A 16,044-nucleotide genomic window follows, 5' to 3' on the forward strand; every position below is an offset into this window, starting at 1 on the left:
TCTTCGATTTTCGAAAGGTAATATCAATGTGCGCAAACAAATCTTTACAATATGTATGAGTGAAAAAAAATTTATTTTGTATATTAATAACGTATGATCTATAAAATCTAACCAGACGAACATTTTTGTTTCATCGTGGTCACTGCAGTTAATATTTAATTGACGATATTGAATTAAAAACAAAATTGAATTTGTGTACACACGTACACAAATTGAGGAAATTTACAATATTTCCGTAAAATATTTAATTAATTCTGTATCGTAGTTTATACCAAGTTATTAATCTTTTATTATTTAATTGGAAAAAACATGCCGTAGGGCGTTAAATTTTACATTAACTTAAATAACGATTAAGTTAAATAGAGGGAATCACATGTTTTGTTTTTATCTTTTTATTTTTCTCAACTACACATTTCCATTAAAATTACTACAAAACGTATCACGAAAATATGTTTTGAAGAATTCAAATGGAAAACTAAAAAACATATTATTTTGCAGGCAATTATAGAAGCACAGGATCAATAACCAATCTTGTTTGATACAATATATATTGTCTAATGTGTGTCATATATTTCGTTTGTAGTCGGTACCGAATCTTCCATTATATATATATATATATATAAGACTCAAGATTATATCGCGGTAACGTACTCTATATTGTTCAAGAAGTGTAAAACGAGACCGTTAGTTCCTTAATTCTTATCAGAATAAAGATTAACTAAGATGGAAGAGGCGCGATCAATTTTAATCATCTCGATCGACTTTGCTCTGTTTTATAATAATCGCGGAGAGATGAGAGAGGACGAGCAAATTCATAGGCACAGATACACAGTTCCCAAAGTTGCGAAATCAGGGTTTCATTGTAAGGGACGTTATAAAGGATATTATTGGCTCAATGGACTCGACAAGAGCTCCTCGACGACGGGCGGTTCGAGTAACGTCTCCGACGCGAAAAATTGTTCAGGGAATAATTCCGCGTCTGTACGCCCACGGCGAACCGCGGAACGTGAGCGTGGCGGAGAAGCGCAGCAATCGTCTGTCTGCAACGATATCCGCCGACGCTGACTTATCACGCTTCGACGGACGACGTAGACGAATCGGGGTTGCACGTTCCGAGGGCGTACGCCGTAAGGTCGCGACGTGATAAAACGGATCGCTGAAATAGTAAAAGCCAGCCCGCCCAAGACAACTTATCGCAACAAACTGTCGCGTATTTATTTACATCCCGCGTTTCGCGGGAGCGTCAGTTGATCTACGCGAGCTTACATCAAACGTGAACTTGCGTCTCACGTTCGACTATGGGTACCTACTCAAGTACGCACTCTGCTACGTTAAGTGCGATTACTTTTTTATACAGACCACTTTCAACAGTTGAAATAGAACTTCCCCGTAATGCTTCACGGTGCGAAAGCTTTCGTTTGCACTGGTATTATACCAATTCTTCAGTTGTTTCTCATTTGAGAAACGTTAAATGCTTTTTGTTAAATGTAATTATGTTCTTTATTTTCTTTACTTCAATATTGATTAATTGTATTATTTTCTACATTATTAGTAATTGTTCGTTGATTTTATTATTGAAGTGAGATTATCGAAAAATAGACATTGTTTATCAAAATGTCAAAATAAAATACATAATAAGTTATTGTTTATAAATTATAATTAATATTTTATTATTGACATATTCATTTGTATTAACTTATATTGAGTTTACCTTAATATTTGTATACGCAGAATAATTAAAGAATCTGAATTACATAAAAATCGATGATTGTTGACGTTTTATAAATAATCATGAAAGTCTTACTTGAAATACCCATTTTCTAAAATAAAATTTATTTCCTCAATTGATTAAATCCAAGTGTCAATAGTATAGCGACATAATGTCGAAATTGCAGCGCAAGCACCGTAGCGAATTTGTACGTATGAGTAGTGCGCGCGTTCGAGAGAGAGAGAGGAAGGGGCTGCGACTCATCGTCGTCGTCGTCGTCGTTTGCACGACGATGCGAACGGGTTAGCGTGAGGCTGAAGAACGAGGCTGCCGGGAGAGGCACTTTGTTCTTCTCGCGGCTCGTTCTCCCGCGTGTCGGTGCGCCCCGCGTAACGTTTGTCACGAAAACAGCCGTGAAATGTATGCGCCCCCATTCACCAGGCGACAGTACCCCGAAGGAGTTCCTTAGTCATTTCTCCCGGTCGGCGCGCGTACAGAGCCCGACAGCTTCTCTCCCTCCTCCCCATGTTCTTGTTTCAGGGCGGGAGGAATACGCGCTTGGCATAACGCGAAATACCTCCCCTCTTTCGCTCTGCAGCTAAAATATTAACTCCATTACGCGGCGACACGACGCCGCTCCACTCGTTCGACCGAAATCGCTCTCCATTTTGCGAGAAACAAAAACGACTCCAAGTTGGACGGGCGCGTAAGGATTTGCTTCGTGGCGCGTATCGTACCTTAGCGATAGTTTCCGCGACAAATTCAAAGACCGATTCGTGCAATCGTACATAATAATGCAGCGGGTTAAATGTGAATATTCAGCAGTTGAGTGTATTTTCTATTTTTTTTTCAAATTAACCTGTTAATTGCCCTGCAACGGTATAATATTGGAATATTGGAGTATCCATAATTTATTCTTTATTACTCTCTCGATATGCACATTTTTTATGTATGTAAAATTCTAGTTCTATAATTTTGTAATCAAATAATAACAAGTGAAATGCTGTGAAATAAGACATTTATATAAATGCGTTCACCGATAATCAAGATTGGATATTGAAAAAAATTCAAATTAACAGGTATGTAACAAATTATAGATACATGATTGCTTTTAGTAATAAAATTTTTTGAAAGAATTATATATAATATTATTTTTAAATTATATATATAATAAATGACTCTCTATATTTTTACGTTTCATTAGTAAATTTGGTTAAATTACAATTTTTAAATATACTTTATATCTTAGAAGTATTCCACATGTTTTATTTAAAATACATAGATAATTCAGAATTTTTTAAGTATTAAAGGATCCACATAAAATAATCTATAAAGTGTCATTCTTTTAAATATATATTAAATATATATATATATAAATATATATATATATATATGTGTAAACTTAATTATAATTACTTATTATTTAAAATACATTTATGTACAAATATTGTATTTTATATCTTTTTTTTCCTTCATATTTGATTCAAACATGGAAAAATAAGAAGCTATAAAATACAATATAAAGAAATAGTATGATCTTTCATTTTAAACGAATTTAGATCGATTTAGATAGATTGTATATTTCTATCAAAGCCTCAAATATCAATTTAGTGTAGCATACGCGATGATTTGTGTAAGTCCATGAGTGAAATTATTGAAAACCCCTTTAGGCAAGCATATCGCATAATGCGACAATCGCAAATCAGTTGGCTTGAAATAATCATAATATCGCGAAGCGGTATATCGTTACATGTTGTAATAAACAATTTAAGGAGGTTAATATCGTATAATGCGTTTATAATTTATTGTATTCGAGCATTGTTGTGCACAATTACTTTGACACAGTTGAAAATATCGAGTTTTTTGATAAGATTTATTGACCGCAAATGAAGAAATTTTATGTTTACTTTCGGTTTAAAATTTGTCAATTTTTTCTCTATAAAGTTTTTCAGAGAAAAGCTCTCTGAAAAACTTTATATTTTTAATGTTAGTTTAATATAGGATTCATCGTTAAGTTTTAATAGCAGAATCGTACTTATAGGAATTTAGGAAAATTATAAAATTTCAATTAAAAATTAAAGATTCATTATTGTTAATTATAATTTATTTGTTTGAAAATTATTGATTTTTTTCAAACACATTTAAGTTCCAATAAATTATTGAAAATAATTGAATAAATTGTTTGCGATTCGCTAATAATTCACAACTTTCTCATAAAATAATAAACCTATTATTTAATTATAAAAATTTTATAAATATTTTTTATAATAGATTCTTTTTGAGAGAACTAAAGTCTTCTTTTGATAATACCCTTAATTTTGAATAGATTAAAATTTTTTCAATATATCATATATCACAGCTAACGATAATGGATATGACATGATAAAGTACGTTAAAATATCCTTTCTTAAAGTTTTAAGTTTTTTACATTTTTCAATAAATCTTTCAAAATTGTGATATAGAGGGGTATTCACAGTCGGATCTTATATTTAAGACCGTCTTAAGTACAGTCTTAAAATGCCATAAGTCAATCACAAAGCAGCATTAGAATCTTAAGACATTATTTAATACGATCTTGAAATAAGAACCGACTATAATATAACTATAGCGGCTATAATAAACATTTTGACAATTGGAATTGTATTTAATATTAAAAAAACCATAGATAACGATTACTTTTCCTTTCGTAGATTTAAGAAAGAAAATGACTTTTTGTTATACTCCTTTTATACTTTTCGATCACATTAAAAGGACTAGCTTATTGAGATGCTTTCTAATGACGATCATGATATACTTTAATAAAATCGAATTAGTAATTAATATCTCTAAAAAATCAATACGTTTGTAGTCGTTTACATCTGTGTGAATGGCGATGTGGAATTAATTTGTTCATCGGAAAAGTTTTGACGATCTCCACGTTTAGATTCTGCGAGGCATTCACGCGGATGGAGGCAATCGCTATTATCGTGATTAAAATAAGAAACGATACTGACGGAATCGTTGCGTTGCTTTGCGATGCTCCGCATCGTTGACCCTTTTCGAAACGAGAAAGCTTAAGAAAAAGACAGACGAAATTAATTTAAAACGCGAACCAATCTCTTGCCAGAGATGTTATTGATACATGCGCGTTCTTTCAAAGAGCGTGAATTAAAATCAATTGAGAAAATACCTCAGATAATAGATAAAGCGTCAAAGCATTAACTAAATATGACTTGAAATTGTTTGTATTTTTCTGTTAACAGTTTGTAACTTATAAATAAAAAAAAGTCTAAACTTTAACTATTCATTTTTTAAGAATTAAATCCCTGCGACAAATTAAAACATCAAATTTAGAACTCTTTTAAAAAAATTGCATAATGCCAGTATTTTGATGCTTTAATGTAACAAAATAGTGTCATTTATATTTATATAACGTTTTATGTAAAATGTTAAAACTTATTAAAGTTATTAATTTTTTAAAACATAAAATTAAAGAAACTAAACTGTAATTCTAATTGTAGTAAAATTGTTTTTGAATAAAAGAGTATATATTTTTTCTTCTTTATTTCTAAATAACTAGCTTAATCAACTAAATTAAATGACACTATATGTGATGAATAACGTTAAAAATGGCAATTCCTCGAATATACAACATCATGATATTATTTTATAATACATTTTGATCTTACTTTTATTTATTAAGCACAAAATGTAACGACATCGTGTTTAAAAAGGATACTTATTAAAAGCTGACGTGGCATATCCGCGCGCGCGTATTCTGTTGTCTTGCAGAAGGAAGGTATTGTGGTGAAAATTTTGCAGGAATCCGAAGCCATATTGCAAGCGCCGCATAAAAACCTCGCGTCTTTCGATATCTATCTCCATACTAAAGGCGCAACGGAGGTGGTGTAGAGTTACTTTGTACGGAGGAACCTATCAGAGATATTGAAAACGCCAAAGCCTCGGATTCTCGTTGCAAGACGATGATGACGACGACGACGACGACGAGGACGAGGACGAGGACGAGGACGAGGACGACGCGTTTCTTATCCGAAGCAACGTGGATCGATTGAACGTAATACTTTTTGGTTATCATTGGTAACCGGAGCGGTTTCTAGTATGGCTATCCGAAACCGTCCACAAAAAGTAGACCACTGTTTGCCTCGAGCTTGTAAATTCGAGAGACAGAAATGCGGGATTCCTGTTTAACCACTTGACCACATTATTATATTATAATTGCACGATGCACGAATATTCGTGTACATATCGTTTTTTATAACTCGGTAATGTATGACAAGGTGTGCGACAAGGACTGACAAATTTGTTTCTTCGACGAGAAAGAACGTCAATCGGCTTGAGCTTATTTTCTCTCACATATGTATTCTCCGTCGTGTTATATTTGTATTTATAACGTTATTTATTGTAACACGAGAGAGAGAGAGAGAGAGAGAGAGAGAGAGACATATTTTTGCAGAAAGATTTATGACTGTGTCGCCATACTGGATATTCGCGGTATGAACAAAAACAAAGGTTTACTTCATTTTTTTTATCAGTCAACGTGAATTATCTTTGTGAATATTCTGCTTAAATAATTCACGTCTCTTCTTTCGCTTTGGATGATTCATCTAGGACGGTCATCAAGAGTGAACTGTGCACATTGGCTTTTATAGGATAACGTAAAGGCACAAGGCGGGCTTTAAGCCGAGTTAATTAACGCATTATAGCGGATATGCCGTAAGCCGGTGCGCAGCTTTTTTGCAGACCACGGAGTAAAACGTGTGCTCGTGTTAGTACAACACCTTGAGACACTAAGAAAAACCGTATGATAATTAATTACTAAGCCATCAATTATAATCTGCTAATTTTGCAACTAGATATATTAAATGATTTTTAATAATATCAAGAGAAATAAAAAAAAAAGAAGATAATATAATTATATAAAGCAATCGTCGCGAAGGCAGAAATGATTTTTTGATAAACTGTCAGCAGCTAAGAAAAAAATTTAATATCGCGAGATGTAGTTTCATAAAATGGATATTATATATATCTTCCCTCTTCATATTTACAGTCATAAAACGTATCTCGATGCAGTTAAAGGTAATTCAATATCGTTAGGAGCGCTTATTATTCAACATTTGACATGCAACTTCGTTTCACTAACAAAGGGGGCTCGACAGTTAGTGCGGTGAAACACACAAAAGTAATACTTTTCAAGTTACAACCCCATCGTCCTGTATCCATCGAAATGTAAATGCGAGATCCCTGTTTCCGACTTTGGCCGGCTCGGGTGTGATGGCAATTACAGCCGTTCCATATATTCGCACCCTGATATTATTCTTCGCGTTTCCATAAAATGTGACAGGGATAACAAAAGCCGATCATAAAGCTGTCTACTTCAAAAGAGGAAGAACGATCGGCCGTTGGCGGCCGAGGGATTTAGCCTCGACGTGCGTACGCGTGGCGCGACGTAAGGGGTGCTGCGGGGAAAGAGGTGAGGGGTGAGGGGTGAGGGGGGGACGCTCTGTACGTACGTATGTAATACACGGCTTCGTACTACCGAGATACGTACTAGATGCTACTTTATACCCTACAACCAACGCGACGGTCGATACCCCGTATATACCGGGCGTTAACACGATAACTCATCGTGTTGCCGGCCAGTACCAGACGTCGATTGACGTCCCGAGATTATTGGAGATTCCATTATAATGAGTTTGCGTATAGACAGGCACCGTCCCGGTGCATGGTGACCGGGGGATCCCGCGATGTGGTCCGCGAACTTTTGCCAACTTACCGGTAAGTAATCCTCGCAAATTAATTACCGGTCTTACTTCCGTCCCCGGGCTTTGTAATCTTACGGCGGAATTCAAGTTTTAAATTAAATTTCGTCCACCGTCCATTCCTCTTGCCGTCGTTCAGTCACTTTTCTAGTCGCTATCGATGCTTATATATCTCGTTGATAAGGTGATTGCGTGCGTATCGCATACATAAATACATGGATAAAAGAGCGAAAGCAAAGGCGAGAATAGATTTGCAGTTTTCAGTCTTCCTTCAGGAAAATGAAGGAAACTTATTTAATTTGTGGAACGTTCCACGTTTCTAAACGAGATTACGTGGAACAACGTGTTATTAGTATTTAACGTTATTAACATTTTGAAACTGAAGCCAGCTCGTGCATCATGTCATACACGGTTTAAATAGAATGATTAGTATTATTATAGTAGTGTTATTTTAGACACAGTCTCTCAATGTGTCGAGATAAGCCTATTTAACATAAACAGCCAAGATTATCATAAGTACCAATGCCGAAACTTAGTTAACATAAGTAAACATAGGATTAACATAATTCACATATAAATAAGATAATTTGAATACTAAAGCTACTTCAAAATATTGACTTTCAAAATATAAAATTCTTGTGGATATGCTGAATATACATAAAACGTACTAAAAATATCTTAGGATCTATACTTTCTCAATGGAGATATTATAATTTGCAATTTTCAGACAATCAATGATTGGAAATGGGAAAATTGGTGAATCAGGTTTCAAAAAGAACAGTTCTGTAGTGTTACATATTCTTCAGATTAATCTCAAATGTCATTTTATACCCTTCTATTTCTATTCTTGATCGTTTCTATCAATGTAGATTAATTTTTAATCTCAGTTCAACTCTTCATCTCTTTTTCTATATCTTGTAATTAGAAGCAGACAAAGATTGAAGACTAAAAAATTAGTTGAAGATTAAAATTCGTCAAGATTAAAATTAAACTACATTGGTAGAAATAGACATTAGTGGGACTTTTATTTGAAATTTATTTTGTTAGAGGAATACACGGATTTATCTTATTCGAAAAAGAAATATAGCACACGTGTGTGCTTGTCCGCGCGATTAAATCGACTTTGGGCCACGACAATTTAGGTTTAAAAGCTGCGAATCGGCGTTACATGGAACAACGTCGTCGCCATGTTCCTGTTTTGCGTAGCTTTGATAGCTTCGTGCCTCCGCTGACAAGGTTCAATGACGTTCGCCAGCCGAATGACTGCTCGTACACTCCAGCCGCGCACCAGCTGAAAATACCGTTGCGTGTAGGCAACGCACATCACAGAGAGAGACCCTCGACGAGTGGGCTGGAAATACCCGTTTTTGCTCCGGCATAACACGCACACGAGATTGCACGTGTTGCGTAGAGTTCGGTGCAACGTTTACCGTGACATTTGAACGCTGAGTCCCCCCCCTGTTGCTCGTTATGTCCCACGTCGATTGGTCATCGTAGCCATTTTAATATAGCACGGCAAAACCTCTATTGTGGGCATTAATTACCGCGGAAATCTTTTGCTTTTGTTCAATAATTAATGATTGGACGAGAGAATGAATGGAGCGCTAATCCAATATTTAACGTCGGATACTCTCCCGTGCCCGATTAATCTCGCGGCTTCGTCGACACCACCGACCTGAATATCCATGAATCAATCACGATCACACGTGTATATCTGCAAGTGATAAAGAATTCCGCGATTCAATCCGGCAATTTCGGACCAACCGCGAAATTATAGTTTTTTCATAGGGCGGATATATTTTGAAATTTATAGGCACGCGATAAATCTGAGCCATAATCTCGACGATATCGGTGTGCACGTGCGCGCGGCCGTTTTGCTCTCTCTCGTAGAACGTATCTCTAATAAAAATCTCTCTTCCGTCCCGTCTTCCTCTCTTTTTCTTCCTCTCGCTCCTTCCCACCGTAGCCCCGTCGTAGCTCCGTCGTATTTATTTATCCGGCCGAGCGCGGATGATAACGACGTCGGCATTTCATTCATTGTTAGCGACGCTGGAACGCCGTGGTGCGCTGCTATGAAAACTACGTTATTTGTATGCCGCGAGCGGCCGCCTTAACTACGACAATACTTTTCCACCGGCGCGGCGCGACGTAACTCCCTCTGCGCTCCCAAAGGGAGCGCTCGGACGGAAGAAATATGGAAATGGCCGGGAATCAAGGATGGGTCACGGACTCCCCAGCCTCCGAATTAGAAGAATTAAGTAAAGAGTCAAACTCTCTTATAAAAGGATTTTGCTGTCGAATGGAATCGAGAGAGCGGACGACTCGCGTGATTTAAAGTATGATGCGTCGCGATTAAGGATGCATATTTATGATAATTATTTATGTGCAGATTGACGTAACTTTCATGTGTCAACATCAAATTGTTTATGACGCAGCGGATATTGATATCGGCCGTCAATTTTTTACGATTTAAAGTTTATCTTAGGAAATTATATTTTATATTAAGGAGAAATTTATCTAAAATAGTATCGCGATATATATGTATAGTGCACATTACGATGTATTTCTAATAATATTTCAGAGTTAATATAATGTACTCGAAAAAAATATAATTTTTTTCTTTTGTGATAAAAAAATTAATAAATAATATGGATTCTATAATTTAAATAGATATAACTATTTTGAATGTTCATATAATCAGACATTTAGAATTATGTTAAAACTTTTTCATACAAAACTTTGTTGTTAAAAAAAAATAATTTTGAAAATGGAAAAATTACGGCGTTCCAAATAAAGTAACATTTATAATTGTAAACCTAACTGTAAAACCTCCTGCCTGTCTGGTTGCCCTCTTTAAAAAAAAAAGGATAATAAAAAGGACTCGAGGCTAGAGTTATTACAAAAGACCAGCATATCGCTGAACAGCAGGTAAAATCTCGCACAAACGTGTTGGATCCACAGGTTTACTAAATTTTTTGCAGATACCTGTACTATTTCTTTAACACTTATTTTCAAAGTCAAAAACTTTGAAAGGATTTTTTTCTCTTCTGTATAGAAAAAAAAAATTACAAAGGGACTCACTTTTTCTTTCAGTTTTCTTCGAAGTTTAAAAGAAAAAAATGTTCAATAAACAATTCAGTAAAAAAAAAACATTCAGTGAACAAAAAAATTAATAAAATCGTCAACTACAATGTAGATAAATATTTTATGAATTTTTTTCAGATTTTTTAAAATACTTTAGGAAAATAGTGTCGAACATGACAGACCACATGTTCATTGAAAAGGTATCGAAAAAAAACATATTCAGAGAATTAATGGCATATCTTCACGTTGTCTCGTTTCTAAAGATTATATACCTACATAAATATATACATAAAAATATTCTATTAAAAATAAAAGTAATCTTGATATTTCCATACATAGAGTTTCCTCATAGCAATTCGTATTATTTCAAGATATTAAATTAAATAAATTACAATTTTTAATAATTAAATTAAAACGACACATTTTTTATCTATGCATTAGTAGCTGTCAAAATAAATTCAATAACGTACAATACGAGACCATGTAAAATTAAGAAAGTATTTTTTAGACACCGTGTATATTTCAACATCGATAACGCCGATATATCGACGGTATCGTTGCAGCTCCAGATGCGCTCGGTAATTTCCCCGTGTACGGCTCGTGTACGGAAAGTGGGCGAAAGATTTATGTCAATACAAACACACATTATAACTGTGTTTGCCAGCTTCGAGGCGTTCTCGTGGTACACAGCCGCGTGCGTATGCAAAACCCACAGCGGGCACACCGTATCACGTACGTGACGCGGGGCGTATACGATATACGTGCCATGCGCGCACACACAAATCGCCATATACGAAGTATTACAAACATGTTATACGTAGAGAGCGATGAGATTCTCCGATGTTCACGATACCGCGTGATTCTCCGCAGCGATGAGCGATGAATTCGTGCAATACATCCGAGAATACATCCAGCGACTTACTCTTTCCACTTGTACATATCCTGTGCACGATACGTATACAGGATATACAAGGTTACACGGATAATATCCGTACAAGTGCGTAACACACGCTGGCGAGGGCCGAGGCTGTACGTTTGTTAACTTACGTAATTAACGAGGCACGCACATAGTTCAAGTGTACTTACAGCGGGAGGTATAATCGGCGAAGCCGAAGGGATTAGCATCGGCCAGCTAGAATATCTTCACCTGTTCCTATATAACACCCTTTCTCTCCACGCTGAGGGAACGGCTCGTCGTTGGGAAAACCGGGCTCTCATTACGCCAACAAAATTCTCACATTTTCCGCTAAATGTTCCCTTCGTGTTAATGAACGACTTATCTTCATATTTGCTGTCACCACGTGCACTAGTCCCGGAGCTCGTTTAGAGAGAAGTTGGGTTAGCCTGCTAACTGTAGCGGCCGCGGAATTAATTGAGACCTCTCCCCCGCTATATCTCGTTATACGAGTAAATTCTGAATTCTGGTAACTGCTCATCGGAGTCTGAAAACGAGCCGGGACGAGAGAGAGTCGTGGTGGCAGTCTGCGTTCAGTCGTATCTATGAGAAATAATATCTGGGAGCGTAATTGCTTTTTAAAAGCTCGCGCTCGTTTCTGCGGATTCTGTCCTCGTAATTGTTAATGACTTTTTTAATGACGGAGAATGCTGTTTTCAAATCGACCCGTAAAATCTCTCGCCATCTACAGTAATAATCTTTTAACGCGATCATATTCGCAATGTGGAAATATCCACGGTTTCAAAGGGAGAGATGGGAACTAATCCTAGCCTAACACATTTGTTGATGCGCAGACAAATTTTATGTTCTATTTTGTTTTTTTTTTTTTCTGTACTTTGTATCGCGAGAAATCTTCAGCCGGGGAATATTCTATTTTTGTTATTCACTGAATGTCATAAAAAATAAAATGACGTTTATGTTACTAAATGGAAAGAACTCAAAAATATCTATTGCGTTTAATGACTTTTCACATCAGAAACCGCGCGCTTTCTAATAGGATTGTGGTAGCCTTATTTTATTTAAATACAGCAAGTTAAAAACATACCGTTTTTAGATGTTGCGATGTGGAAACGCTGTCAAGATAAACTTATGATATAATGAGAAAGCTGAGAAATTTCTCGAGGTAACGAGGAAAATTGGAATAGTGATGAATGTGATGGATAAATAAGAACGCTCTTTACAAATCCATGAGTCCTTTATTAAGAAATACTGCATTGTTCCGACAATCGCGAAATGGTAGTACGAATATAATCTTTAAGCTATGAGAGCTTCGACGCAGCCTCCTTCTCGAGTCGTCGACTTTGCTCGGAGCGTTTTCCAGGGCGGTGTTCCGGAGTTTTGACATTGGATTACGAAGCGGCGTAAAAGTCCCCCGTGTAAAACTTTAATTACATTTGAATATAAGCACGCCGCGGGGACGCCGCGTCGGTACTTATCCGAGAATGCGGCTAAGGGGACTTCCCTCTCTCTCGACCCTTTCGATCCGTTTTTACGTAATCCCCGCGGGGTGGCTCGCGTCTTAAGCGGTGGTAAGACCAGTTGTTGCAGCCTCCCGTACCGTTCGCGATCACGAAACGTTCGGATTGCCGCGCTGGGCGGGACGCTATGTCGATCGGTGGTTTACGCTCGAGAGCTCACGAAACTTGCGGACAAAGACGAAAGGAATGGTTTCGACGCGATTCCTATTTTCTTTTCCTTCTTCTTCTTCTACTTTCTTTTTTTTTTTCTTTTTATTGCAACGGCAGCCGCAGCCGCGCCGAAGAAACGCGTCAAGTTACTTCCACGTGAGTAACTTGCAACTTAAGACTGTAAATATTTGGATAATTGTTCAGGTATTGTAAGGAAGACTGCATCTCGGATGACATATTGCTCATAATTCTGCATGTTCACATCTTTTCGTTTCTGTGCAAACTTTTATTACATATCTCTATATAAAATTGTTTAAGAACGTTACGGTATTAATACCGTTAAGGAAAATATTCAATAGTAATAATTTTTTGTAAATCTGTGTCGTAATGTAAAAGCAATAAGAAAAAAGTAAGAAAAATCTTAATAATTAAACTAACAATCAGTTTACCAAGAAATTGGAAACTAATCTTTCTCAAGATAACTTTCTTGAGATTTATATCTAGTGATTTATATCCTGTTGGTGACTGATTTATAAAGAAGAATTATTAGCAAGTTTGCCGAGTTAGCCAAGTAATCCAATCTTCCCCTCATCATTCGGATATTTCGGATAAATACGAATATGAGGATTCTGATTCAGAGTATATCTGGATACTTGAAAAGCGTTTGATTTCATATTATTTATTAAAATAATTATTTATTAAAAATTTATATCAATCGAATTTTTTTGCTCTAAACCCCTTGATTAATTTTAGTAATAGATTCTTGTACAAATTTCGAATTTATATTTACTTGAAAGAGAGGGAGAGAGAGAAGGGGGAAGAGAGAGAGAGAGAGAGAGAGAGAGAGAGAGAGAGAGGAGAAGGGGAAAGTGGCAAATTGTTATTTACCGTATTCTAATTCAAATATTATTTGAATTACTTCGGTATACGAATTATCCAAATTACTCAAATTATCCGACTTATCCGAATTGTCCAAATTATTGGAATTATTCGAATAATCGTATTACCCGAATTATTCGGATATCTCAATTTCAAAGCTGAATTGCGGCGGCGTCCGAGCATTCTGGATATCTGTTGAATATTTCATCCGGAATTCGGATTTTACAGCCTCACATGAAAACCGTGTACCGGCGAACACACGCAACACCAAACACGACGGAACGAGAGCGCACCTGAACAATTTCGGTGGCGCGACAAGGAGAAGACGGAGACACGACAGAGACATAGACAAAGTAGATGACACACCGGGCGGCGTAATGCCGTATCGCTAGACGCGTTCGCCTTAATTCGTAGACCACTCCTAGACCGATCCGATCCGTAGCCGATCGATGGTGCGTCTCGATCGGATTCTGCCAGAGAAAAGACGCAGACCGTCGTTGTGGAGGGCCGAGACGCGGGTTACAATCCGCGTTATCAGGAGTCCTTTGGTCTCGCTCATCCTACCGGTCGTTCAGAACCTCGGCGCAAATCAGCAGGACTAGCAGATGCAACGCAAAGTAGAGGCGCACGGTAGAGTGTCCCGCGGACGCCAGGGCATAAGCGTAGGACGAATAGCACTCCCTGTGACCGTAACATACATGCATGTACAAGATATCTTCCATGATAAACAATGTAAACAGTTTTGACAATTTGTCGAGATTATGTGGAGTAGGGAAATACTATTTCACAGAGTTAGATTGTTGGGAATTTTTTACAATTAGTGAAATACCTCGCATTCTTTTCTTAACTATCATTCGAGCTTGCCTTTTGTTTCAGTTTACTTTAAATTAAAATAACGGTTACGAGAATACGGTTAAAAGGATACGAGAAATAACATGGACAATGTTATTTTTCCTATATCCTTTTGTCGCAATTTTTCGATAAATTTCTTTTGTGTCCTTTCAAACGAACATATTTAAATATTCGATAGGATCCAAGTTTCGCTTCTCCGCTGAATCTTGCGAGGATTGAGCAGTTTTATGACCTAGCTTCGAAAATTCTAAGACAAATTAGCTGGCGACTCGGAGTATGCATTAATCACTCGACGTTTACATTCCTGTTATCTTCTTGCGCGATTTGTCAACTCGAGGTCGTCCCGAGGAAAAAAAAAGGAGACATTTCTTATTCCATCAATAATATATTTCTCCAGCACCGTTTTGCCCGATGCATAATACATTTTCCTCGCTTTGAGTGTACGTTAAAGAAGATTCCCGCGAAATTTCTTTAAAAATCTGTCTGGCGTATATGTTCGTATTATTTTTGCAACGGCAGTCAGTCGTGAGGTGTTACAACATTACTGGCTAATACGAAATTGCTCCCAACTTCGAAACATTACCGCGCTAAAGCCATCTCGCTGAGAATTCTCTGAAATCTTTGAATTCTTTGAGACTCCTCCAAGACTTTGCAAGATTACATGACGCTTTCAAACTACGGGAGCTTTCACAGTGCTTAATTTACGAAAACGTCTCGTGCCGCTTTGCGAATATTGAAAAGTGCAGTAATCCCTCTCTATCCGTCTTTCCATTTATCCGTCTTCACGCCGACATTTATCTAGCCCGTTATGTGTATTACTGACTTGTTTTACTTTGAAATTTCAAACTGTCGAGACAACTCTTTCGGCGTCGAACCTTTACCTCCTCTGCTGTTTTAATATGTCAGGCTTTTAATATACATTGAAAAATGAAATACATACATTGAAAAATGAAGTACATCGATTATTAAACAAAGTATCTTTTAAGACCGTATGTGAATACACAATGAATAGGAAATAAAGGCCTTAAATGATCAAATTGGAGCTTTAGTGCTTGAATAATTTGGTGTAAGTTTATATACTACATATTCAATCCTGCAAATTGCGTGCCGCTTAATTTTCAGTCTTAAAACTGATAAAATAATCCTAACAGAACCAGAATAGTAATATTACAAATTAAA

The 16,044-nt window shown here is 36.6% G+C and overlaps 1 protein-coding gene across 2 annotated transcripts in view; it reads right to left on the reverse strand.

Moving 5' to 3' along the window:
- Positions 1–13,969: 13,969 nt before the first annotated feature.
- LOC108760442 (acid sphingomyelinase-like phosphodiesterase 3a) overlaps positions 13,970–16,044 on the reverse strand; it is a 45,404-nt gene continuing 43,329 nt past the window's right edge. For both annotated transcript variants that reach the window (XM_018506426.1, XM_018506427.1), the window contains exon 11: positions 13,970–14,694. In XM_018506426.1, the coding sequence (XP_018361928.1) occupies positions 14,574–14,694 (121 nt within the window). In that variant the 3' untranslated portion in view covers positions 13,970–14,573. The remainder of the gene's footprint in view (positions 14,695–16,044) is intronic.

This window comes from Trachymyrmex cornetzi, unplaced genomic scaffold (genome assembly GCF_001594075.2).
Source record: "Trachymyrmex cornetzi isolate Tcor2-1 unplaced genomic scaffold, Tcor1.1 scaffold223, whole genome shotgun sequence".
Lineage (NCBI taxonomy): Eukaryota > Metazoa > Arthropoda > Insecta > Hymenoptera > Formicidae > Trachymyrmex > Trachymyrmex cornetzi.